The sequence below is a fragment of the Lacerta agilis genome, chromosome 10 (genome assembly GCF_009819535.1).
Source record: "Lacerta agilis isolate rLacAgi1 chromosome 10, rLacAgi1.pri, whole genome shotgun sequence".
Taxonomy (NCBI): domain Eukaryota; kingdom Metazoa; phylum Chordata; class Lepidosauria; order Squamata; family Lacertidae; genus Lacerta; species Lacerta agilis.
Window position 1 is genome coordinate 61,441,653 of NC_046321.1, and position 24,616 is coordinate 61,466,268.

At 40.9% G+C, this 24,616-nt stretch overlaps 1 protein-coding gene across 1 annotated transcript in view; it reads right to left on the reverse strand.

Annotated features, from left to right (window-relative positions):
- TBC1D22A (TBC1 domain family member 22A) overlaps positions 1–24,616 on the reverse strand; it is a 125,407-nt gene that overhangs the window by 78,589 nt on the left and 22,202 nt on the right. The window contains 4 exon segments of the mRNA XM_033161435.1: positions 5,765–5,879; positions 7,810–7,872; positions 9,170–9,298; positions 14,234–14,304. Coding sequence (XP_033017326.1) covers positions 5,765–5,879; positions 7,810–7,872; positions 9,170–9,298; positions 14,234–14,304 — 378 coding nt within the window.

A 24,616-nucleotide genomic window follows, 5' to 3' on the forward strand; every position in this document is an offset into this window, starting at 1 on the left:
AGAAGAAGAAGAGAGAAGAAAAGAGAAGAAGAAAAAGAAAGAAAGAAAAGAAGAAGAAAGAAGAAGAAAGAAGAAGAGTTTGGATTTGATATCCCGCTTTATCACTACCCGAAGGAGTCTCAAAGCGGCTAACATTCTCCTTTCCCTTCCTCCCCCACAACAAACACTCTGTGAGGTGAGTGGGGCTGAGAGACTTCAGAGAAGTGTGACTAGCCCAAGGTCCCAGCAGCTGCATGTGGAGGAACGGAGACACAAACCCGGTTCACCAGATTACAAGTCTACCGCTCTTAACCACTACACCACACTGGCTTAGAAAACTGAATGCTTAGATAAACTTAGATAAGCTTAGATAGAAGCTTAGAAACTGAAACTATGGTCACTACAAATCTGGAAAGGCGGACAGGACAAGCACACCAGCAAGGCTAAGCAAACAGAGCAACGCAGAAGGACACAGTGCTGAATAGCAACAACTTACCAAGCTATAAATATAACCTGCACTCAGCCAAGTGCAGCCTTTTGAAGTAGCTATTAACGTGGTAGGCTGAAGTCTCATCAGCTCTATTGGCTTCGGCGTCTAATGGAACATTAGCAAATAGGTTAAGCCCTTTGCTAGCAGATAGGGTTGTAACAGAGAATGAGATACGAGCCTACTTTTCTATTACTGCCCTGGGAAAATGAACATGGTTTCAAAGCATCCCATTAAGAAGCCAACCTGGTTGTTACTTGATCACTGAGACTATTAGCATAAGGACACCTACAGTAAAAGCTACTATCAGTAACAAGAGTTAATTATACCAATAGAAAAAGTACCAGCAAATATTGGAAGGTATGTAGATTTTAGACTCTGAGACTCAAAGAGGTCAATGATTTCATAAGAATGTTAACAAAAACTAAAACAAAACAAAATGAATAAGTAGTAACAACAACAACAACAACAACATGAAGTGCGGCAACTGGTTGCATGCGGCGGGCAGTTGGGTTATTTGATGTTGCGAGTTTTGTGTTATATATTTCAAAATACAAAATTTAAGGGGAAATTTAAAGTTTAGTCTTACAACAGAAGACCAAACAAGCTGATTAAAACTCCTTGAGTTGACTGGGAAAGGAATGGATCCAAAGGACTAGATGGGAGCAACTACTGCCAAGGTTCAGTTCCCTGTACCATCAGGAAGCAGGGTCTTGCCAGAAGATGTGTTGGATTTTAAAAATGTGGACGCATTGCCTGCTATATGTATGAGACTTATACACTCATTAAAGTTTTGATGCCCTGAAAGATCATCCAGTGAAACAGTGGATTTCTGGATGCTTCAGGCTAAATATAAAGACACAGCAACCCTAGACAGACTTAACTGCTTTTCTCAGCAGAAAAACAATATGCTCCTTTTTCTCCTCCGTCATTGCACCCATGTCATGTACCATGTATCATCATAGACTTACAGACCAAGTTGTATCACCTTAACAGGAATCCTTAAATTTAATACAGTATAACCCTAGATAAAGTAGCAAGACACAACATAACACATAACATGCTACAATTAAGGATTCTCAACACTGAAAGCTAATTTATCACATCACTGAAAATTTTCAAGTTGTGCTGCATGATCTTGCTCTCAAAAATGTTGTTAAAACCCTTTGCATCCAATGTCCAATTCACATGTAATAAAGTTTCCAAACCTATGAAATCTAAGTTTAGGGTGGTTTGTGTTGTTAACTAGACAAAAGCCTTAAATACTTGGCTTCAGAAATTATGAAGACAAACAATTATGGAAAATTCTATAAGGGTTTAGCAGACCAGTCAACTTGACACATGAATGGAAGGCAATCAAATGCAAATTAAATGCAAATAATTACAAGGTCAGCTTCATAATAATCTAATGTATCAACATCGTAATATGATAGCTTTTCTTCCTGTGAATGTCATCCAATTTTAATTCATAATTGGAATATGAAAAAATGCCTATATGCTGAAACACATCTTATGGCAATTTTGTGCATTAGTGCCTTGCTACATCCCAATGGGCCAATGTAAATCTACTTACCTTGTCACAAGGATACTCTAATTATTATTAACAGAGTAATTGTTAACAACTGAGCCTTCATGGGCTCTTCTGAAACATACACTGGAGTTGCCATTTAAATGAGAGGGAATCTGAAAGTTCATTAGAACAGGATTTTGGCCTCATTTGCACGATGTGCCAAGTTTAATAAGTTATACTTCATGAAACTATATGGTTTATGAAGAACTGTGGCTACACACACTCCAGTGAGAGCCAATGTGGTGTAGTGGTTAAGAGCGGTAGACTCATAATCTGGGGAACTGGGTTCGCGTCTCCGCTCCTCCACATGCAGCTGGGGTGATCTTGGGCTAGTCACACTTCTCTGAAGTCTCTCAGCCCCACTCACACAGAGTGTTTGTTGTGGGGGAGGAAGGGAAAGGAGAATGTTAGCCGCTTTGAGACTCCTTCGGGTAGTGATAAAGCGGGATATCAAATCCAAACTCCTCTTCTTCTTCTTCTCCCTTGTCCTTCCCCAGGTCCTAGACTTCCGTGTGAATATCCTGGCTTGCTTTAAACTCCGTTCCTCATTGGTTTTGTTTGCACATCACAGTAAACCGAACTTTGGCTTACCCAGGCTACACAAACAGAGGAACTCGCACCTATTCCTCCTCCCCAGTTCTCATAGCACAATGCAACAGCAAAGCCTTTACATGTTGTCCAACCTGGGATCCTGATTCAGGTTTCTCCTCCTTAATCGCAATCTGTAGCAAGGTGTGTCCTACGGTTACAGTTTGTGGTTATAGGAGAAGAGGCCTTAACCACGCTCCCAGGTTCAGACAATATGCTAAGTCAAACCTCGGCATAGCTGGCTTAGCTGTCATGTTGTGCTAAAAGGACCAGGGAGGACCACAAGCAAGTGTGAGTTCCTCTCTGGGAGCCAGTACATTGGGGTGGTCCAAGTAAGCCATAGTGTGGCTTGCCGTGACATTGCAAGCCAGGCCACTGTATACAAATTGTGAAACTCTAGTTGAATGTCAGTGACCAAAGTAGGATGAGATTGTGTTTATTTCCCTGATTTGGTAACCGGCATCAAGCCAAAATTCCCCTGTATGCACAATGGATCAGTGCAAGCTACAATATTTGTGATGAAGCTGGTACATGATAGGAAGGGTGAGGGACAAGCACACACTACAGTGTCTGTCCACGGTTCAGTTCATGAAGGTTTGAATTATTGTTTGAATGCAGTCAATGTGACAACAGACTATTTGGTTTTAGCTGAGCTTCTCTCTCTATTTTGCTGTTCTTCTGAATGGGCTGAATGTAACTCCTTACTGCAATGTTTCAGTCATTCAAAAGTTGATCTCTTTTATCCCAAAGAGGCTCTTGCAGATCCTCATAATCTGCTATTACAATTTTTATATAAATATATTTAAATCAAGCTAAAGATTGGCTTTTCACAACAGTCCACTGTTTGCATACTGTTTTCTCCTGACTACAGGAGAAGGCATTGCTAAAACTGTCATTATTCTGGGAATTCCCTTAACAGCACCACCTCGACACTGAAGATTATGATGGCAACAGAATACAGATACTGTTGTGCAGATTGGGCTTGCCAACTAAGACTGCATTTTAACAGAGATCTGTAGCCAAGCAATCTCCCTCTCAAAAGCAGACTTCATTTACACCCACCCAATACTAGAGAATCAATCATACTTTCACTCTTTTTATTTAAAGGTGCCCAGAACTGGCTCAGGTGTTGCTGGTCAGGTGTTGTCTCCCCCCTTTACACATACTCTTGAGCTGCCAAAAAAGTGCTCAGAGCACTCAGAGCCCAGTAGTCCACAGCTGGGCAGATGTTCTAGGAGCAGGGATTATAGTTACAGTATATAACCAAGTGCCCTGATGATATACACTTTTCTACCAGTCAAACAAAGCAATAAGTGTAATGCCGAGGGTATTTCAGCAACCGCTTTTCAGTGGCATTGTCCCCAATTACGACAAATGGCCATTAGACAGACCCTGGTCTGTTGATAGCAAATTTCAGAAAAACACAGTCAATATACTTGAAATGTAAACTGATGGTAAAGTACTTAAGACAAACGTATTTACTATATTAATTAAATGGTCTATTTAACATGGAATATCAATCCTCTAATCACATCTCATTTAAACTTATTTCAATTAACAACTCTAAAGTATACCAGCACAGATCCTACTGTTCTAGGCTCATTAGGAACATTTTCATTATCTGTCAAATGAGGGAGTAAGAGGCAGAAACTGTAAACACTCTCTAGAGTAGCCCCCTAGTCTACTTAATAGATTATTAGGGGAGCAAGGAACAGCAATTCTCATTAGCTGCTCAGTATGGGGGGGAAAGGACTTCCTATGAACTGAAGCACAGCAAAAGAGAAGCCTTCTTGTCAAATAAGTGGACAGCCATTCAACTCTTCAAGGGTAATCTGCCCTCTATTAAAAACAAAATCACTCTAGTTTATTATATTGATGAGGCGTGTGAAGCACAACCAACTGGGAAGGGATGGAGGGAGATAAGGGAGATGGAACATTGATCATCTTGGCTGAGTCCTGGAAGACCTGCTCCCTGCCTTGCAGGTCTTTTCCCACCTGGCGTGGGAGGGCAGGGTCCTGACTGACTCCAACTACAAAAGCTGAGGCTGCTGAACAGACTCTTGGACTGGAGTATTTGGGGACGGGGAGGTTGTTGCTGTTATTGATACTAATTTTAGTATCTTTATTTATAATGTATTGTGATTTATTTGCCTCCTTCTGGCAACTCCTGCAACAGCGGTGGTGCCAAACATGTTGCTCTGTTTTCCTTTGACCACATCAGCGAGGCCGAGAGGAGGGTCTCGTCATCTGGACAGCCCAGGACCTTCATACACATTGCCAGGATTGTACCCTCGGGAGATCACTTCTGTGCTACTAACACAGCCGTTTGACTTCACCCCTGGCACTCCATTGTCTCTTGAGAAAGATAGATGCCAACAACTTTTGTTAGGCTTGGAATTATGCATTTTTCTTCATGTTTTAAGCCACCTTGAGCATGGTTTTAACTATCGAAGGGTGGCATACAAATAAAATTATGTATGTATGACCATGGCTGTAAGAATCCACAAAACTATTCTTGAAATGCATTGCTTTCAAATATTACCCCCCTATATGTGTGTGTAGTAATGTACGGAAGTGAGAGCTGGACCATCAAGAAGGCTGAAGAGTCCCATGGACTGCAAGAAGATCAAACCTATCCATTCTCAAAGAAATCAGCCCTGAGTGCTCACTAGAAGGACAGATCCTGAAGTTGAGGCTCCAGTACTTTGGCCACCTCATGAGAAGAGAAGACTCCCTACAAAAGACCCTGATGTTGGGAAAGATGGAGGGCACAAGGAGAAGGGGACGACAGAGGATGAGATGGTTGGACAGTGTTCTCGAAGCTACTAACATGAGTTTGGCCAAACTGCGAGAGGCAGTGAAGGATAGGCGTGCCTGGCGTGCTCTGGTCCATGGGGTCACGAAAAGTCGGACACGACGAACGACTGAACAACAACAATATATGTGTGTGTGTGTGTGTGTGTGTATAAAGAGAGAGAGAGAAAAAACAACTTAAAATAAAAATTTAACTGACAGGCAATTCTGCATACATAAGCACATTTTTAATAACTTAACCCCTAAAACTCTACAAAGATACTATACACTGACATTCTTAAAATTTCAGATTACAATAATATACATGTTGATGTAACTTTTCTTACCAGTATATTCACATGTGAAGACGACAAAAAAAGGAGTAACCAGATCATTTATGCCCTGAACATATCCACTGGCTGGATGACGTATTGCCCAGATAAACAAAATTCTTTCAAATATCTGGGGAAGAAATGCAAAGAGCTGTAAAGCAATGAAATCCGAAGGCACAAAATGTAGGCATAATAAAATGCAAGTGAGTATCAGCATACATAATCAGCAAATTTTAATTCAGTTTCTTGATTATTCAAGGAAAACATTTAAAGATTACTAGCACTATGTAAAATTAAGATTTTTATACAAAATTTAAATTGTTACAAATGTACCATTTTTAACAAGTAAGGTTTGTTCTCCTTCCTACATTTCACAGTCAAAATTCAAAGAGCTTCTTAAGATGCATTCAGGGTCCTGCACACGCCAAGAATGCTTTCAGGCCATTTCTCTTTAAAGCAGCCTCTGAGATCAAGTAGAATGGGACTTCCAAGAAATGGCAGCCAGTAAAAAAGACAACTGGGAAATCCCAGTAGTGGTTAGATCAGGGTCTGGAAGATTAGCTTCTTGCTCAACTAACTATAGTACCATTGCTTCATAGCTTTATAGCACAGTCCACTGAAGTCCATGGCTAGTTGAGTGGGAACTGTTCATCTAATCCCAAATCTGAGTGGCACTGTACAGAATTGGTGGTGGTGGGAGGTATTTCCCCCTCCCACTCTCTGCGCCATATGGGTGAGTTCAACTAAACTGATGGATGCCTCGTGGAAAATATGCCTCCCCAACTTACTTTTATTGTCCTTCCATAACAGATAAGAGAGTTCATGGGTTGAGTGATTAATTACTCTCATCCTAATAAATGCCCCCCCCCCAATATCTGTTCACCCCCTCCCGAGAGGTGGGCGAGGTTTGCGACACCACACGGAATTCCCTGGCCAGGTGCCACCCACTTTGCTACAGGGTGGCCGTCGCCCCGCCCCCATCTCGGCAGGACAATGGGCTGCCAGCTGGGGGTGGGGCAGGGCCATGAAAAAGGCTGATCCCCTTCGGCCCAGACTCACTTGGCTTCCTTCCAGGTTCACCCACCCAACCCTCCCATAAATATAACATGGTCTTTTGCAGGCTAACCTCTTCCTTCCTAGGTCAGCGGACACTGCTATGGTCGTAAGACGGTTGCTGTATTCAGAACCAGAAGGAATTTCCCTGCATTGGCAGGTTTTGCCTTCCCCGTAGCAATTCGTCACAACTTGGGCGGTTTTTAGGCCTAGTTCGGCATCCTATAATCTATATTCAAAACGGGGGGTGACATTGTCATGCACCCCCACGTGGTGACGTTGCAGGGCCCGTTGAAGGGTGGATTGCGGGAGTCACTAGCACTAGAGCGGCAGCATATAGGTCAAACTCCCGGCTTGGGTGAAGTAGGAGGGCACACTGTAAGTTCACACTTTACAGTCCTTTCCCACTGCAGCTGACTGCCCTGCGCATCCTCAGCCCCTGTTGGGTTGAGAGGGATGCCTTCCAAGGCGTATGCCAAGGTTCCTACACCTGAATTTCAATAAAGTTGTTGTCATGTCTCATTTCTGGGGGGCAGGCTCTGGGGACAAGGTTTGGCGTGTGGGCTCGCAAATTATTTCCACACCAAAAGGGTCAAAGCCCCAAAAGGTTTGTAGCATCACAAATTGGGGAAGAAATTAGATGTGGGTAATACAAGCCTTAAGAGGAGTGTATCCCTCTTTCCAGCAGACTATGAACTGTGGCTTGAGTCCACCAGTTTTCATCTTCTGCCTCATTTGCCTCAACATTAGGGCTCCTGAAGGACAATAAGCATGCCTTGCTGAGGGCATTAAAAAAATAATAATAAAAAATAATAAAAATCCTGGGGAATTCCCCCAAGAATGCAGAAATGGCTGTCTTGTATGGGTGTGAGATTGCTTGCCAAGAAGAAGAAGAACTTTTCAGTACAGCATCTCCAGAGAAAGTGAAATGTGTGCTCTGACAATACACAAACAAGCAAATCACACAGATGAGTCAGTTGGATTTATTATCTCGCAGTATTACTTGCCTCTGTTGCTTTGGGTTGAAGAATTAAAGCTTCTGGACTCATACGAGGAATATCTATATGAATCTGAAAAAGAAATCTTTTAATTTTCAGAAACCTTCAAATGATAACGTCAGTTTATAATGTTACTGTTGAACTTGTTTATTAAAAAAAGCTAGTGAAGGAATGCAGGTTTTCAATTTTCCTCATTCTTTACAGGCCTTCCCTATAAGCCTTTAAAAAGTATTTAAAGTGCATACGCATTACACAGGACTCAGTAATTTGAGCATTTGATAGACAGTGAATTAACACATAAAGGGAAAAAATTCGATGGTAATTCTTAAATGGGGAGTATGTAGGTTAACATTTCCCTTTTGTATACGCTTCATCCTTTTTATGCAGGAAAGTACTGCACATGCTATGGAGCCACTATTTATCTAGTGCTGCTTTTTACAATTCATGAACAGTGTTTGTTCTCACTCCCCAAGAAGAAGAAACAGAATAACACTTTCAATCTACTTTAAAAACCAAACTACAAGGAATAAAAGTTGCTGCCTGCACAAACTCCTTCAAAATGCAGACAAAGCACAACACAAATATTAAAGACATACCCACAAAGTAAATGGTAGATCAAGTCTACAGAGCAACAGGCTAACAGGATTGATTTCGTAATATTTTACAAGGTGCATTAGCTCTCCAGTGTTCCTTCTATTAGCCCCTCAAGAAAGGCTTCCTGAAGGTCTGGATTATCCCTTCCCTTCCATTGTTTTCATGGTTCCTAGGAATCTTAGAATATCTTGGACACCTATCAGGAATTTCACAGGGAGAAGACCAATAATGGGCAACAGATTTCCCTGAAAGGCAGTTTGCTCATTACACTTTCTAAACAAGGTTCAGATGCAGGAGAATGTCAGGTGCATTCCAAGATGCAGACTCTGTTCAGGTGTGGCAATGGAGAAGCCCAGCTGCCTTAGCCAGTGAGTGCTCCGTGCAAATTGACCTCTACGAAAGGCTGCACCGGTATTTTAAATGTGCAAGATTCACACTGGCAGCTGCCCATGGGTTCCCAAAGTCAATGGGCAAAGTATTCTATGAAGACAAAAGATTTGGAAACCAGTGCACTGAACATGCAAAGGCCATATCGTATCCAAGGTTAACTATAAATGAGAAAGAAAATGAATGAAAAAGGAAGTTAGCCACAGAAAGGAAAAGCTGGACAGCCCTGGTCCCATTGCTCTTTGTGTGGCTGGAAGGGTGATACAGCCAATGAGAAGCTCAATAAAAGCCAGGAGCACTCTCAGAAAGAATGTCATGTAATATTGAAAAAGGCATTGGAATGCACGTGAAATTTCCTTTAATTGGAGGCATTTTTCAGTTCCTTCACCTGTCTGTATGTATCCTGGTGAGTTTCTTCATTTCTTGAATCATAATATTGTTCCACAAAAGCAAAATACTCTTTCCGTTTCCTTTGTAAAGTGCCTTCTCTCCGATCTGTATTTGCAGGGAGGTAACCCTAGAAAGTGACACACATTTGAAATTGTAGAAAAAAATTGTTTACCAATTGTTCATTAAAAACTCTCACTCCCTTGAAAATGGTTATATGGCCCATTTCCGATGCAAATTAACAGTTTCACAAACCATGGCTACTTCTCATCTTGCACTGGCTTTGGCGCAGGTATCCTGGTTTTAAGCCAGAGTTCCTCATTACATCCAAACTGGGGACATCTGACTTAAAACAAAGCAGAACCTCTTCCACTTGCACAGATCACTTGACCCCCAACTTTTGGGGTTCATAATCAATATTTTGTGAACCAGGGATGTACATTCAAAGTGGGCCTGTGCATTCAATGCAAAACACAGGTTCTCCAGTGCAATTGCAAATAGAATTTAATTACTTTCCCCCATCCATTTTGTTCCTCCTTTAAAGAAAGCATTCACTTCAATATAGCATTGCATTTCTCTTCCATTTATGTGGTGTATTATTCCAAGTCATTCCGCTGGTTTATCGAGACCAGTGTTTCACAAACTTGGGTCCCCAGCTGTTGTTGGACTACAACTCCCATCATCCATAGCCAGCTGGCCAGTGGTCAGGGATGTGTTAGCATCATCCAACAGGATGGTGGGAATTGTAGTCCAAAAACAGTTGGAGACCCAAGTTTAAGAAACCCTGATCTAACCCAATATTGCCTACTCTAAGAGGTGATAGCTCCAAAAAGTTCCCAGTCTAAGATGCCTGTAAATAGTTTCTCCACTTCATATAACAGGCTACAACAGAGACCATAACAGCCTAACAAAAAGAATGTGTAACCCAAACCGTAGGTAGGGAAGCTTGAGCAAACTAGCTGTGGCTCCTGTGCTAATATATTCTAAGTCGCACTGAGGAATTATACTATACAGGGTCACTGTGTGCAAATTGCTTCACAGCCCAAAGTGAAGTGGGCCACTTCAGACTTGGTCAGAATCAAGAAGGGGTGCTTCTCCAAAGCAAATTTAGTCTGTCCCCAACACTTTGGAGACACACAAAGAGCAGTCTTAAAAATGTATGCATCTCCTCCGATGAAAGGAAAATGCCAGCTACGGAGGTGGGTGAGTTGGTGGAAGAGGAGCTAAAAAATTGTGACTGACAGTTCTGGCTTGCAACCAGAAAATGCTTTCTCCATTCACATTAACATCCCTATGGGAATCAAAGTATTTTAAAAAGGAAATGTGCTTGTCTTTGTAGAACAGGATCCTCCCCCCCCCCCCCGTCCTATTACTCAGTAGATTAAACATTTTGGATTTCGGACTGAGTGCTTAAAACATTTTGAAAACAAAATGAAAGTGAGAAATAGCTGTTGATGAAAAATGAAAAGCTTCAGAGCAATCAAACCATATGTTGCACACCAGAGCATTTCTGACAAAGTTTGGACGAGATTGATATATCACACCCCAGAAGACAAGATAAAAGAAACTTAATGTAAATTAAGCAAGTATTTGTGTATGCATGGCAAAGTACCAATACTATTAAGTGAAATGATTCAGGGATCTATTGAAGAACTTTTACAACCTTCAAAAGAACAAGGCTACAGTCTATGAAGTAGGGGAAGTGTAGTGTACAAAACAATTCAACAAGCAAAAAAAGCTTTGATGCAAATAAGCTCATCTGGATTTAAGTAATCAAGTCTATGTGCTTGGTGTATAGAATGCAGGAAGTGTTTCTGTAAAGCCATTTGTATAAAGTGTTACAGACTATGCTGGTAGTATGAGAACTCAACTAGTTATAAAAAAATTTATAAAAGAAGTCCAGGACAAGGAAGCTATCAGTGTTAAAAACTGCTTATCTTAAAAGCTAAATCAAAAGATAGCCATTTCCTCAATTTACTGGATCCTCATGCTCCCTGTTCTATTAAGTCTTTTGCATAAATACAGCCAAGGAATGGACTCATACAAAAGTCCTGCATATGAACGTGAAGCAGTTAGCTACCACTTTCTCAAATCTTTCATCTGAAGTCAAAGTCAAAGAGAAAAGATAGGCTTATTATCCAGGTAAGCACTTAATGGCCCCATTTTATCTTTCATAAGCCACCCTTGTAATGTCAGTCTGAGAAAAGGAAGAGGTCACACCCCACACCTAAAAAGGAAGAATCCACAGGTGTAGCAGGCCTGGCGACAATGGCTAATTTCAAATGTAACCAACTCAGTCTAATAAACCAAGGCTTATTCGAACAAGGATTTAAAGGGGAATCTCATCTGTTGTAAGGGTAATCTTTCAGGGTTTGCGAAACTTCCAATTAAAACCAAATCAGGAAACTCATTTCATATCAATTTCATATTCTGGTTTGTAAGTAGAGATTATATCAGTGTTATCTAAATGCAATGGGTGGCTGTGGTTTAACAAAACCTGGAGGATTTGCATTATGGCACACAACCAAAGGGAACAGCAAATGTGCAGGAAAAAAAAATCATAATTAGAAAGATCACTATGTCTGAACTTGGTCAGTGACTTGTCCAAAGGCGGCCAGCAAGCTTCATGGTTCTTCTGGGCTCTGGGCTCATGTCTCTCTCGCAGAGATCCAACGTTTTATCCATTACATTGGTGCCATGGACATGAATAAAAGTTTCCATGCCAATATACATTATTGGAACATTTCTACAGGCATTTCATTTTCAGCAACAATCAGGGCCAACCATTAGGCAGCAGCCTCAAGAACCAGATGTTGGGGGCAGGAAGTGGCAGTGAAGTTTTGGAAGATAGCTGTGTGAAACACACCTTGCTCTCTGATCCCTAGCTAGCCTGCTACCCTCAAGTGTAGCACAGGACACTGTTGTCATGACATTATTGACAACACATCCAACAACTAGTCCAAACAACTTTGGCATTTTGAATAGGTGGTGCCATCCTTTTGTTTACTTCAGGCTACAAAATGTCTTGGACGAGCCCTGACACCAGCTAAACATTTCTGTTGAAACAATAAGTTGGAGAAAGACAAAGTTTCCCAGATATTCTATCAGCTCCAGATGCAATCTCTAGAACTCAATATTTAACCTTATGCAAAGTAGTGAGCTAGGATATTAAGATGTCAAGACTGCATTTCTTTTTCAGGAGTTTGTACTCTTCAGAATACATTATTTATCCCATTAGAAAGCAATTTAATATGACTAAATATACCAATATTTTCCTTAGAACAGAGACATTTGCTGCTAATCAGTTTCAAAGATTAATCAACACACCTCTCTTTTAGACAAGTTCAATATCCTGTTCCCTCGCATGCCATGTTTTATTTCTGCAGCTAAGAAAGCACACATTAGCCACTACAGTCATATCTCTAGATACGAACGCTGCGTGTTGCGTTCACAGGTTATGAACACGCCGAACCCAGAAGTACCGGAACGGGTTACTTCTGGGTTCGGCGGTTCGCACATGCGCAGAAGCACTGAATCGTGTCACGCACATGCGCAGACGCGGCGCTTCAGGTTGCGCGCTGCTCGTGTTGGGAACGGGGCTCCGGAACGGATCCCGTTCACAACCAGAGGTATGACTGTAGTTCAAATCATTTACCTTCTTTCTGGCTTTAGGAGATCTTACAGCCTTATTTAAAATTATACTTCAATGGCTTATCTGTGCACGAGGACAAGTTAGAAGACATTCAGATAAAATGGGGGTGCTTATGTCAAACTAATGGCTATTCAGAGAACCTTTGTTCTTTTTCTAGTTCTAATACGTTTTCTTTTTACTGCTGATTCTTTAAAAAAAACACTTAATTACATTTAAAGCTCACCCTTCACCATGCAGTCCCAGGGCAGGTTACAAACATCTCAACCCAACATGAAATAAAGCATTACTTCTACTACATAAGATCTACCATATCAAATATTCAGAGACTAGGGGACAAAACACCATCATTTCAAATGGTAGAGATGTGCTCAATAAGAAATCCATCTTAGGGACATTGACTTTGGGTGGGAAACATGGATTCAAGGAAGCAGGGACAAGGAAGGAGTGTGGAACATTATACAATTTCTGCCTTGCTTCTTTAAAAAAATCCCAATCTAATCAAAGTAATAACCTTGCAGACAACATGGCTTATAGCTTTTCCCATTCTTCTATCAAGCCAGCAGCATAGGGCAAATAGATGGCCTAACTCAGCTTGAACTTCAGGATGGAAGAGTCAGCATTTTAAATGTATACTTTACCAGGGGAAGGAAAAAATCCAGCTACTGCATTCTGTGTACTTAATTTTAATTGCAAGAGACTACTTATTAAATTCACTGTTAAGAGCTGCATCTGAATTTTGGATTAGAAAGCACTAAGCCTGGAAATTTATCGAGACTCATTAGCAAGAAAGAATCTTTTTAAACACTGGAAATCAGACCTCTTCAGAAGCGAACACTTCACATTCCCCACAGATTGATCTTCCTCAAAAAAGGGGGGGTAAAAAGAACACTGTTTTAAGTCTTCTCTAAAAAATTCAACAGTGCTAAACTGCAGGTGTGTAACTTGGAATGTTAAAAAGCCAACATGAATATTCGCTGATGAAGCAGCATTCATGTTCACTTGGGTGCAAGATACCATAGATATATACACCTTCCTCAAAACATTTTGCCACTAAGCAAGGAAACAATTCTACTTAACACCAGTATCAATAAACACCACTTTCTAATTTACACCAATACTGTAAGAAACACATATATGCACATAGGAATACTTAACTTATTGTTTGAAACTAATTTTTTATTTAACACTACAAGGCATTTAGGAGCTGGGGGGGGGGAGGGCAACAAAGAAAAATACAGCACTTGTCATGATTTACTACTCTATTCTCTTATGACAAACCAAGCTTGAAATTGAGAACAGAACAAAGTCCTTTTTGTCACACTGTTTGGAGCGCTACTGATTAGCTATGACTCAAGCAAAATTATACGTGGCGAGAGAAATAACACTATCATCACAAAATACTGAAGTACTTACTGAAAGGAGCTTCCATGTAATTGGCCGAACTGCTTTCGGGATTCCTGACCAGCTCAACTTCCGTAATTCTTCTACCCCAACAAAAAAGAAAGAGAAAACTTCAGTAGAAACCGGCAGCAAAAAGCATTCAAATTAAGGTCACTTGAATAGAAAAATACCAAGTTATATATCAAGCTATAACAACAACATTAACAAGTCACCATATTTTTCTGTCTGTAAGATGCCCCCATGTATAAGACCCCCTATTTTGGGGGACTCAAGATTTAAGAAAATGGGGGAAGATGGCCCCATGTGTAAGACGTCCCCTAATTTTTGACATTATTTTTAGGGAAAAAACCTAGTCTTATATACGGAAAAAATGTGGTATATACAGATGAAACTCGAAAAATTAGAATATCATGGAAAGGTTCATTTCTTTCAGTAATTCAACTTAAAAGGTGAAACTAATATATGAGATTGACTCATGACATGCAAAGTGAGATATGTCAAGCCCTTATTTGTTATAATTGTGATGATTATGGCGTACAGCTGATGAGAACCCCAAATTAACAATTTCAACTTTTGGGCTTTCATCAGCTGTACGCCATAATCATCACAATTATAACAAACAAAGGCGTTCCGGCGAGGTCGCCATCACGGGCGGTCGTGGGTTGCCTCGGCAGCGAGGCGACCCAGTCCAGCCCGGGGGTTGGAGCCCCGCTACCGCTAAGCGGGGCTCCGGTGAGGCGCGGGAAGAGCGTCCTGCGCCTCGGGCTTCCCGGCGGGCCCGCTAGGCTCCGTACCCTTCCCTCGTTCCCCCTGTAAAGGGGGAGTGGGGGTGAAGGGAGCGCGGAGCTGGGCCATTAGGGGAAATGCCCCAACCGGGCGGAAAAGCGGCGAGCACTGGCCGTGACGAGCGACGACGTTCTCCCTGTAAAGATGAAAGGAAACGAAGCCCGGTGGTCGTGAGTACTTGATTGGATTAACTTGTGAACTGAATGACTTAACGATCCGGGAGGTTTTAGAGAATGGAAGTCTGCCTCCCTCCCTTCGGTGGCAAGAAAATAACGGTTTATGATACTGTTGCTACTGAGATGGCTACAATGTTAAGATTTTTTCATAAGTGAGACTTTATAGATCTCCCTTTGGGGAGGAAGAGGATGGAGAATATTCCTTTTGAAAGTTATGGTCTTTGCGCCCCGGTCTCAGAGAAAATGGCTGCGAAAAGTCTGAGCCGAAGTGGAAAATTACTGCTATAAGATGGATAACATTGAAATAGTTACAGGTGGGTAGCCGTGTTGGTCTGCCATAGTCAAAACAAAATCGAAAATTCTTTCTAGTAGCACCTTAGAGAAACTGAGTTTGTTCCTGGTATGAGCTTTCGTGTGCATGCACACTTCTTCAGATACTTCAGATTCTTCAGAAGTGTGCATGCACACGAAAGCTCATACCAGGAACAAACTCAGTTGGTCTCTAAGGTGCTACTAGAAAGAATTTTCGATTTTGTTTTAACATTGAAATAGAAACTGAAATTTGATACCTATGCCCGTCCTCACCATGTTGGGCTTTGTTTTTGAAATCGTTTTGAACTCTGGACTAACTGATGAACAAAGGATTATTATGTTGAAACTGGAACTGCTTAATCAGAAATTGAAGGTTTTGAGTGGGGATATGAAGAAAAATTTACTTCCCACAGAGGAGACCTTTCAGGTATTCGACACTATGGAAGAGAGCCTTGGCAAAGAGCTGAAGGAGATGATTGAAAAACTGAGAGAGATGGCTTGGTGACTCCCGGAAAAAGAAACGTCCTTCGGTGGTGGCAGCCCGGGGACGGCGAGGAATGTTATATCCAGCCCCCGAGGTGAGAGCTCGGGAGCGAAGGGCAAGAAATTAAGATATCTACAAATAGAAGAAGAATGCAGCATTGAATGGGAGAAGCCGAAAGAAGATGAACAGTGTACCCTGATGCTCGATGCAAGGACTGTTGGGGACTATGTCTGGCTCTGTGGACGTACAAGTAAAGAGGACAATTTGAGGAGTGGTTCCGGTGTAAGATGGAGAAGGACATTGGACAGGGGGGATAGGGTGAAGTGTGTTAAGTGCAGAATATAAATGCTTTGTTATGGTAATCTGAAATCGAAGGGTTAAGACATGAAGTTTTATTTTATTTTTTAACAAGAAAAGGGATTTTGAATTTTTTTGTTATTAGCAGCAGTTTAAGGGAAAGAAGAATAGCTTAGATTTGATATAAGAATAATTTGTTAAGATATAAAGTTATGTTATCAATTAGTATGGATTAAGATGATTTGTTCATTTAAGATGATTGTTTAGATTTGAATTTCTTTTTGAAATGAATTTAATTTTTTGAGAGATGAAGTTATTAAAATAGAATCTGGATTTGGAACCGAAGGAGAGAAGGCAGGGGAAGTCAACTGTAAAGATTCGAAACTAGATTTTTTTTTCTGTATGTGTGTAAAAAAGAAGAAGAATCGTGGTTATGTTTGTTTTTGCTTTGTATAAATGTGGGTGGGTGACGGTATTCTTTGTTATGGAAAATACCAATAAATTCTTTATAAAAAATATATATATAACAAACAAAGGCTTGACATACCTCGCTTTGCATGTCATGAGTCTATCTCATATATTAAACTCCAGTAGCTAATGAAAACAATTGCTTACATAAATGGACTTTTCCACGATATTCTAACTTTTCGAGTTTCACCTGTATCATACAAGGCACTGTGCATGAAGCATAAGAACAGTTGACCACAACTTTGGGGTCTAAACATCATCACTGAATAGAAAAAAATAACATGGATCTTGTGTCACATAATCCTAAAGAAAAAGAATACGGAGGTTCAGTGGTCTGTAACAAAATTAACAGTTTCATCTTACAGCACCCCAGCAGAGGGAAAAACCCTTTATCACAGTACAGTCACACTGCACTTTGGAAACTTCGCAGCATAAAGAAGGATGTGGCCATCCTACAGACACTGTGGAACTACAACTCCCATCAACCCTAGGCAGCATAGCCAATAGTCAGGGAGCCGGAGTAGTAGTTTAAAAAACATTTCAAGATTGGCAGGTTCCCCCAGACCTACTTCAGGGCTACTTTCAAGGCCACAGGGCTGGTCACATCCCTTTATCTTTGGAAATGAATACACACGTACTGCAATTTATTGGCACATATGCAATCTGGACTGGAATTATATGGCACATTGCATCCACTAAAGTCACCTACAAGATAAAGCTGCCTTCAAAAAGCATAGATCATACAGGTGTTGCAACTCAGACAGAAATACAGTATATGGAATTTCACTGTTGTTACTGAAACCATGCTGTCTCCTTCTGTTTGCTAACAACTGACCAGTGAAGATTATACATTCTGGAATGGAACTGATAGTTTCTTAGCTTGTGTGACACTTATAAAAGGCACCCAATCATGAAGCAAGGTGAAGTGGATTGTCTTGAAGAGCCAGCTGTGGTGTCGTTTGAGCTTTCTTAAATCTTATTTTTATATATATTTTAAATGTTTTAAAACACTACCTATATAATCCCGTACACAGAACAGGCAGAATAAGGAGGCAGAATAAAATGGCCAACCATGGCAGATTCGGATGAAAGGCATCTCTCCAGTATCGGGGTAGTGCAACCTCTTTATTTATTTTATAATTTTATTTACTGAATTTATATACCGCCCTATACCCGGAGGTCTCAGGGTGGTTCACCGAAAATATCAACATAAAAACCACAATAGATATAATCAAAATAAAAACAACAAGCCAATAAAACACACCCAAAAAAGAGCCACATTTTTAAAAGGGCATAGGATGTCAATCAGATCAACCAAAGGTCTGGTTAAAAAGGATGTTTTTGCCTCATGCCTAAAGGTGGTAATGAAGGCACCACGTGAACTTCCCTGGAGAGAGCATTCCATAGACAGGGAGCTACTGCAGAGAAGGCCCATTCTCGTGTTGCCACCCTCCGGACCTCTCAAGGAGGAGGCACATGAAGAAAGGCCTCAGAAGATGACCTCAGGGTCCGGGCAGGTTCATACGGAAAAAGGCAGTCCTTGAGGTATTGCAGTCCTGAGCCGTTTAAGGCTTTATAAGTCAAAAGCAGCAATTTGAATTGGGCCTGGAAACTAATTCATAGCCAGTGCAGTCGGACCAGGATCGGTGTAATGTGCCAGAAAGCCATGGTGTCATATGTACTTATTGTGCTGCCACTGCTAAAACACTGCCCCTTCTCCATTGTACCCTCACGACCACCCTGTGAAGTAAGCTAGGTGAGAGACAGTGATGGCCCAAGCTCACCCAATGGGCCATCATGGTTGAGTGGGATTTGAACCCTGGTCTCCCAACTCCCAGTCCAACACAAAATGCTGGCTCTCTTTGATCACACCCTGTTGTAACACTTGGCAATTTGGAGAGAAACAGATTTTAATATAGTTTAATATAATGCCATTTAATATAAAAGAGGGAGTTATCCTCAATGTCACATTCTAAATTCTCCCTCAAAGCCCAATTCGAAAATCAAGTTGTCTAGTCCTACTGTAGCACAAGATATATTAATAGAAATATTTCAGCACATTAGGTTGATTACACCTTATTCCATCTATTTCAGGAAGCATTTAAGCATTACTTGCAATTTTAAACATTTTAGCAAGCAGCAGATTAATTCAATTATATCTCTTAGGCACAACACATTCCTGAGACTATCCCAAACACCAGTAGTCGTGGTAGGTAGATAATATTGAAGTTTATGACACAGCAGCAGCTACATAACTGCTCGTACAAATGCAGGCTGTTTCTGATAATTCAAACTTAAAAAGTGGCTGGCTGGTCAGCATTGCTGAGGAACCTGAATTAGGCTCATAGATCCACCTGTCACGTATAGCTGAGAGAGCCATAGTTACAAGCCAAGAAAATAAAGCTACAGAAGCAAGTCTCAAAAATACTTGAACAATAAGTCAGCAAGCCAATTCCTCAGCAGGCCATCTTGTATTTGAATTAGAAAAAGGTTCACCTTTCAGAAGTGTCATGGAGCCATCTGTTAGAAAGACCAGGAACCTCTGCCCTCATCCCTGCAAAGGCTAGTCATAGTCTGCCCACTTGTGACTTCTTGATGCACATGGCCGTAATCCAAAAGATGCAGTAAAAAAAGGTTGCATTAGCATTCAGGATTTTTCTTCCTTCTTTAGTTCACCGGTCTCGCTCATTTTTTTTTTTTTTTTAAGTTGGGCGAGATTGGTAAATAGCCAGAGACAGGGACAGTGGCCAATAAGCACACAGAACCGGTATGCTGCATTTTGCCAAGCCCAAGAATGAAAAAGGTACTGGATTTGCAAGAAATTCATTTGTATCTAGGGACAAGGAGCTCAAGATTAAGCTTCTCGTTGCACCCTGCAGTTCCCCTCGTGTGGCCCGCTAACCCAAATATGCTCCAGATGATTGAAGAACCCTCTAGGGCAGAATTTGGAGGCATGCAGATGGGGGAAGAGAAATCATAAGTCCCACTGTGCAAGTGGATCTTCATTGCACATGCAGGCAGACACATCACTGGATATCACCCATTTTCTCCTGAGGTTTGGCTACTTGACAGCCTTGCCTCTACTGAGCCAAGAGATAATTAATGCAAGCTGTATCATTACCAGCTGCCGTAAGTGCATTTAAGAGACCTGTTTGCCTAGCAGTTGATCCCTTCATAAATGCAGAGAAGGGTGCTGTGGAGATCCTCCCCCTTTAAAAAGACTACATCAATGAGATTAGGAGTGGACAACCTTTTCCCATAAAAAAGCTGAATTCTCTTGGAAGGAATCGTCAGCAATGTGCAAAGTCAGAAATGGCAGCAGATGGGACCAGGAATACTTTACACTCCCTGTCTTGTCCGTCTTTGATTTTCCTGCCAGGTAATCCTACCTCAGCTGGCACACTCTTCCCTCCCCAACAATCCCAATTACGACTCACCATGTTTCTAAGTTTTTTCCTAAATTTACTAACAGCAGGGTGACAATTTTCATCAGGGTGGTGAGAGGATATTTTTTTTGAGGAGTGAGAGGGAGAAAGGTTTAAAATTCTCTTCTCTCTGCAATCCATGTGACAAGGGAACAGTTGAAAAGAAGATGGACTGCAGAAAAGATTAATCCTTCTTCTCCCTGCTTAGTGGTATGTTGTGAGCCACAAAAGATTAGGAGTGGGTCAAAAGCAGGCAGGGTATAAATAATATACTGTATATTTTTAAACAGACTTGTTTATTGGAAACTCTGCAAATGCCCAGAAAAATGTACAAATGCAAATGTGATACGTGCATTCCCCAAGCCTGCTGGAAGACTACACATGACCAGGAAATGTGCACAGTCCCTCTTTATGGACAGATTATTATAACATTCTCCATGAGGCCTGGTAAATGTGCAGAGGCCACTTACACACAATACCTGCTCAACTTACAGTTACCCTTACATCTACAACAGATCTAAGGGCATTTCCAGTACATATTTTAGTATATCCGAGGTATCAGTGAAATCATAAAGGTCTTAACCAGTCAGTGACCTCACTTCAACCATTTTTCATCTCATCTTCCTATCTCTCTGCATTGCATACTCACTATGCAGACAGACAAGAGATCTGCTTCCATGCTATCAAAGAATCAGAAGATTTAAATAATGAAAAAAACCAAGTATTTGTTCAAATGCTTTTGCTCAAAACACAATTGCTGTGTTTTCAACTGCTCATCTAGTCATTACAGAATACTTATGCAAAAGTTTGTTTACCTGATCTAATCTGTTTATATACATACATTCTGTTTGAATGGGGAAGGGGGAATAAAGCCTTTGATGAGGATTTTTCCTACAAATACTTACTGGTAATTCTCCTTTTACTTTTCATTTCAAACATTTCCACACAAGCTGTGCTCTGCAGAAGGATGCATGGCATTGAGTAGACGCCAGACATTAGAAGCATCTTCTCTGAGACACTACTAAGCTTTTCTGTTGTAAAATTTCTCTCAAAAAGCTAGGATAACTGTATGTTTTAGACCCTAGTTAACAGAGCACTAAGTTAGGGGCCACAACGGCCTGCCTTTATGTAACGCTAAGCCAAAACACTATGAAGTGTGACTTCAGATAGCTCAAGTTGGTAAAGCATGAGATTTTCTACACCGACTGACGGTATCTATTCAGGAGCCATTCCCTGCCCTACATGGAGATTCAGGAATTAAACATAAATGTTTTTATCCCATCTTTCCTTTAGTATGTAAAACAGGTGGGCCACCACAGATATACAACCAACCCTTTAGGGGTTTAAATATTGGAGAGTTGAACACTGCTCCAATTCCAGAAATTTTGTGCTTTACTCTCCCTCGTCTTAAATGAAAAAGACAAAGACTGCATTTCACAGTAAGTGTTTTAAAAGTTTAAACTGAGGTTTTAACATATTCCAATAAGGATCTGGTGTCAAATATTACCATCTGCTTTGTGCATATAAAAACAGTTCTGTCTGAAATCAACTGTAAACAAACACTTCCAAAAAATCTAATTACATACACTCAATATTGCTGATTTCACAGCCAATGTTCTACAGGATTTAATTAGGAAAAGGTTAATATTGTATGGCATCATATGGACCCTCTTTTTCTAGCTTCCCGTGACTAAAATAGCAAAAGTCTATACAGGTTTACGTTGATCATAGGCAAGACATTTAAAAAAAAATAAAGTTGGTTGCTTCTTAGTAAACAACTGCAAACCCCTCGTTCATCACTACTGTACTGTTTTGATGATGCCACAGCAAGGTTACTTTCACAATACTACAGAAGACTATACGCAGGTGCAAATCTAACACATCATTTATCCCTGCAACAGGTTTCAAATGCTGGATTTTAAAATGAGGTTAAAAAAAGAAAAAGATACCATAAAATGAAAATGAAATGAGAAATGATATTGCTCAAAGTGAATAATCTGACACCCGTTACCTCAGGAATCCATTTTGTCACACATCCTAATGGTTAAGAGGGCGTGGGTCCTGCCCATGACTGTTGGTTGTGGTCACTGCCAGATACGCAACCCATTCCCTCAGATGTGCTAATCCGACAGGGAACAGTGCTTGCATTACAAATGGGGAGGATCCAAGATGGCAGCCAAATGGCACAGTTCACATAAGAGGCTCAGCAACCTCCCCTCCAAAAACTGCCTGCCAGTGGGGTATTGATTTTGGATGCAGTGCAAATTAATTGAAATTAAACTGGGGTGACCTGAGTGGGTAAGGTTTATTGCATTGTATTCCAAAGTAACCTGCCCAAGAAACGGAGTAAAACCTCATCCTCTCCAGTTTGCCTTCTTTGAAATGTATCAAGCACAAGAAGCACAAAAGGCTGGGGAAATGTGTTTCAACCACTGGTTGAGTGAATTTGCTCTCATATTTAGAATACAGTGGTACCTTGGTTTACAACCATAATCCGTTCCGGAGGTGCAGTTGTAAACCAAAACAGGTTGTAACCCAAGGCACGCTTTCGCCAATGGGGTGTTGTAATAATTTAAAAAATGGGTTGTAATCAAAAAAAGGGACACGCACTTCCAGGTTTGATGTGGTTGTAATCCAAAACGGTTGTAATCCAAAATGGTTGCAAACCAAGGTACCACTGTAAATAGCCTGGCAACACCCCACAGCAGCCACTTTTGGACAGGCCACACACCCCACTGCCCATTTTGTGATGGTACCCACAACACTCTCAAAATTCCCAATGTGTCCATAAAACCCAAATGGTTGAGAACCCTTCGTCTAGAATCTGATCTATTTAATATGATATGCTCAAGTTTCCTGCTCAAGTTTCCTAAGGCACACATGAAAATGTTCAACAGTTTAGCTGCTGGTGTGTGTGTGTGTAATATATATATAATATATATATATTATATATATATATATATATATGAGTATTTAATTTCCTTTGCTGAGCAGCATGGTGTTAAACAGCAGAAGCGTCAAACCTTACCCACCCCGATCCTGTTAAGTCAATTCTGAACATTCCATATGTACTTTAAGTAGGATTCCTCATTCTTATTATTATGTCATGTAAGGAGTGGCATGCCCCCAATCTTTAGATTCCAATAACAGTGGTACCTCAGTTTAAGAACAGTCCGGTTTAAGAACAATTTGGTTTACAAACTCGGCAAAACCGAAATAGTGTCTTGGTTTGAGAACTTTACCTGGTCTAAGAAGAATCCGAACGGTGGAAGGGCACGACGGGGGAGGCCTCATTAGGAAAAGCGCACCTCGGTTTAAGAACGGTTTTGGTTTAAGAACGGACTTCCAGAACAGATTAAGTTCGTAAACCGAAGTACCACTGTAATTGTTCAGCATTTGTTTCAAACTCCCCTCTTTTGAATGAGCAATGAAAACCCCCATAACATGTCATCTTCTCCAATTGGCCTTGCATTGCATAGTCAGATCCAATACAGGTTCACCCATTCCAAAGGTGGCATTCATTCTCCCTGCCAGAAATGTCTATTAAAAAGGACAGAAATTCAGAGACTTTCCAGTTGGAAATGGCTGGCCACTCAATAAGTGCCCTGGTCCTTTGTTCTGGGACTAATATGCACATGGATACAATGGCAGTCTGCCATCTCTCCTACAACAACAAACCTTTTTGAAAAAGCTTGAAAATCAGAGGGCTCTTTGAGCCATGTCATCACAACCTTGAAATGGAAGAGCCCTGGCTCTTTTGTGTGATGGGGATTTAATTGGTCTTTGCAGAAGTGGGCTGTACTACAGGTCTGTTTTCCATGGGGAGTTTCTGAAACCAAGTAGATTTATTTTACCATACAGAAGCAAACTAGAAAAGCTAGAAAACCAAGTGAGAGCCATTAAAGTAACAGGACAGCTAGGATGTTAGTTTGAGAGGCACCAATTTTATTTTAAAAAAAACTAATGGAGAAAAATATATAATGATGAAAGTGATTATGGAAAATGTCAAGAAATCTTACAGGGATGTTCTGACAATAGGGCACTTGTGAGGTATGTAGCAGCTCATTTTCTTTTGCGAGAAAAATTCCATTGGTAGGAGTAACTCTTCTTCCAGCTGCCAGGGAGAGAAGTACTCCAGTTGTTTTAACTAAAAGCCCAGACTTCATCCACTCTGTTTTTCCTCTTAAAAGGAAACAACAGCAATGACCAGTGCTTTTTCTCCCCCCCCCCTTTTTTTGCTTTAGACCCAACAAATTTAATGAGCCTAGGGTCTCTAAACAACATCAAGGGGGTGGAAGAGAAATTACTTTGAGTGTTGGGATAGGGAACATTAAGGTATCACAAAGAATATCTATCCTGATGCAGCCATCAGACTGAAATGTCTTTAACCAAGTGTTTTAACAAAAGCAATGCACGGTGCTGCTAAAGCAGATGGAAGAAATACTTT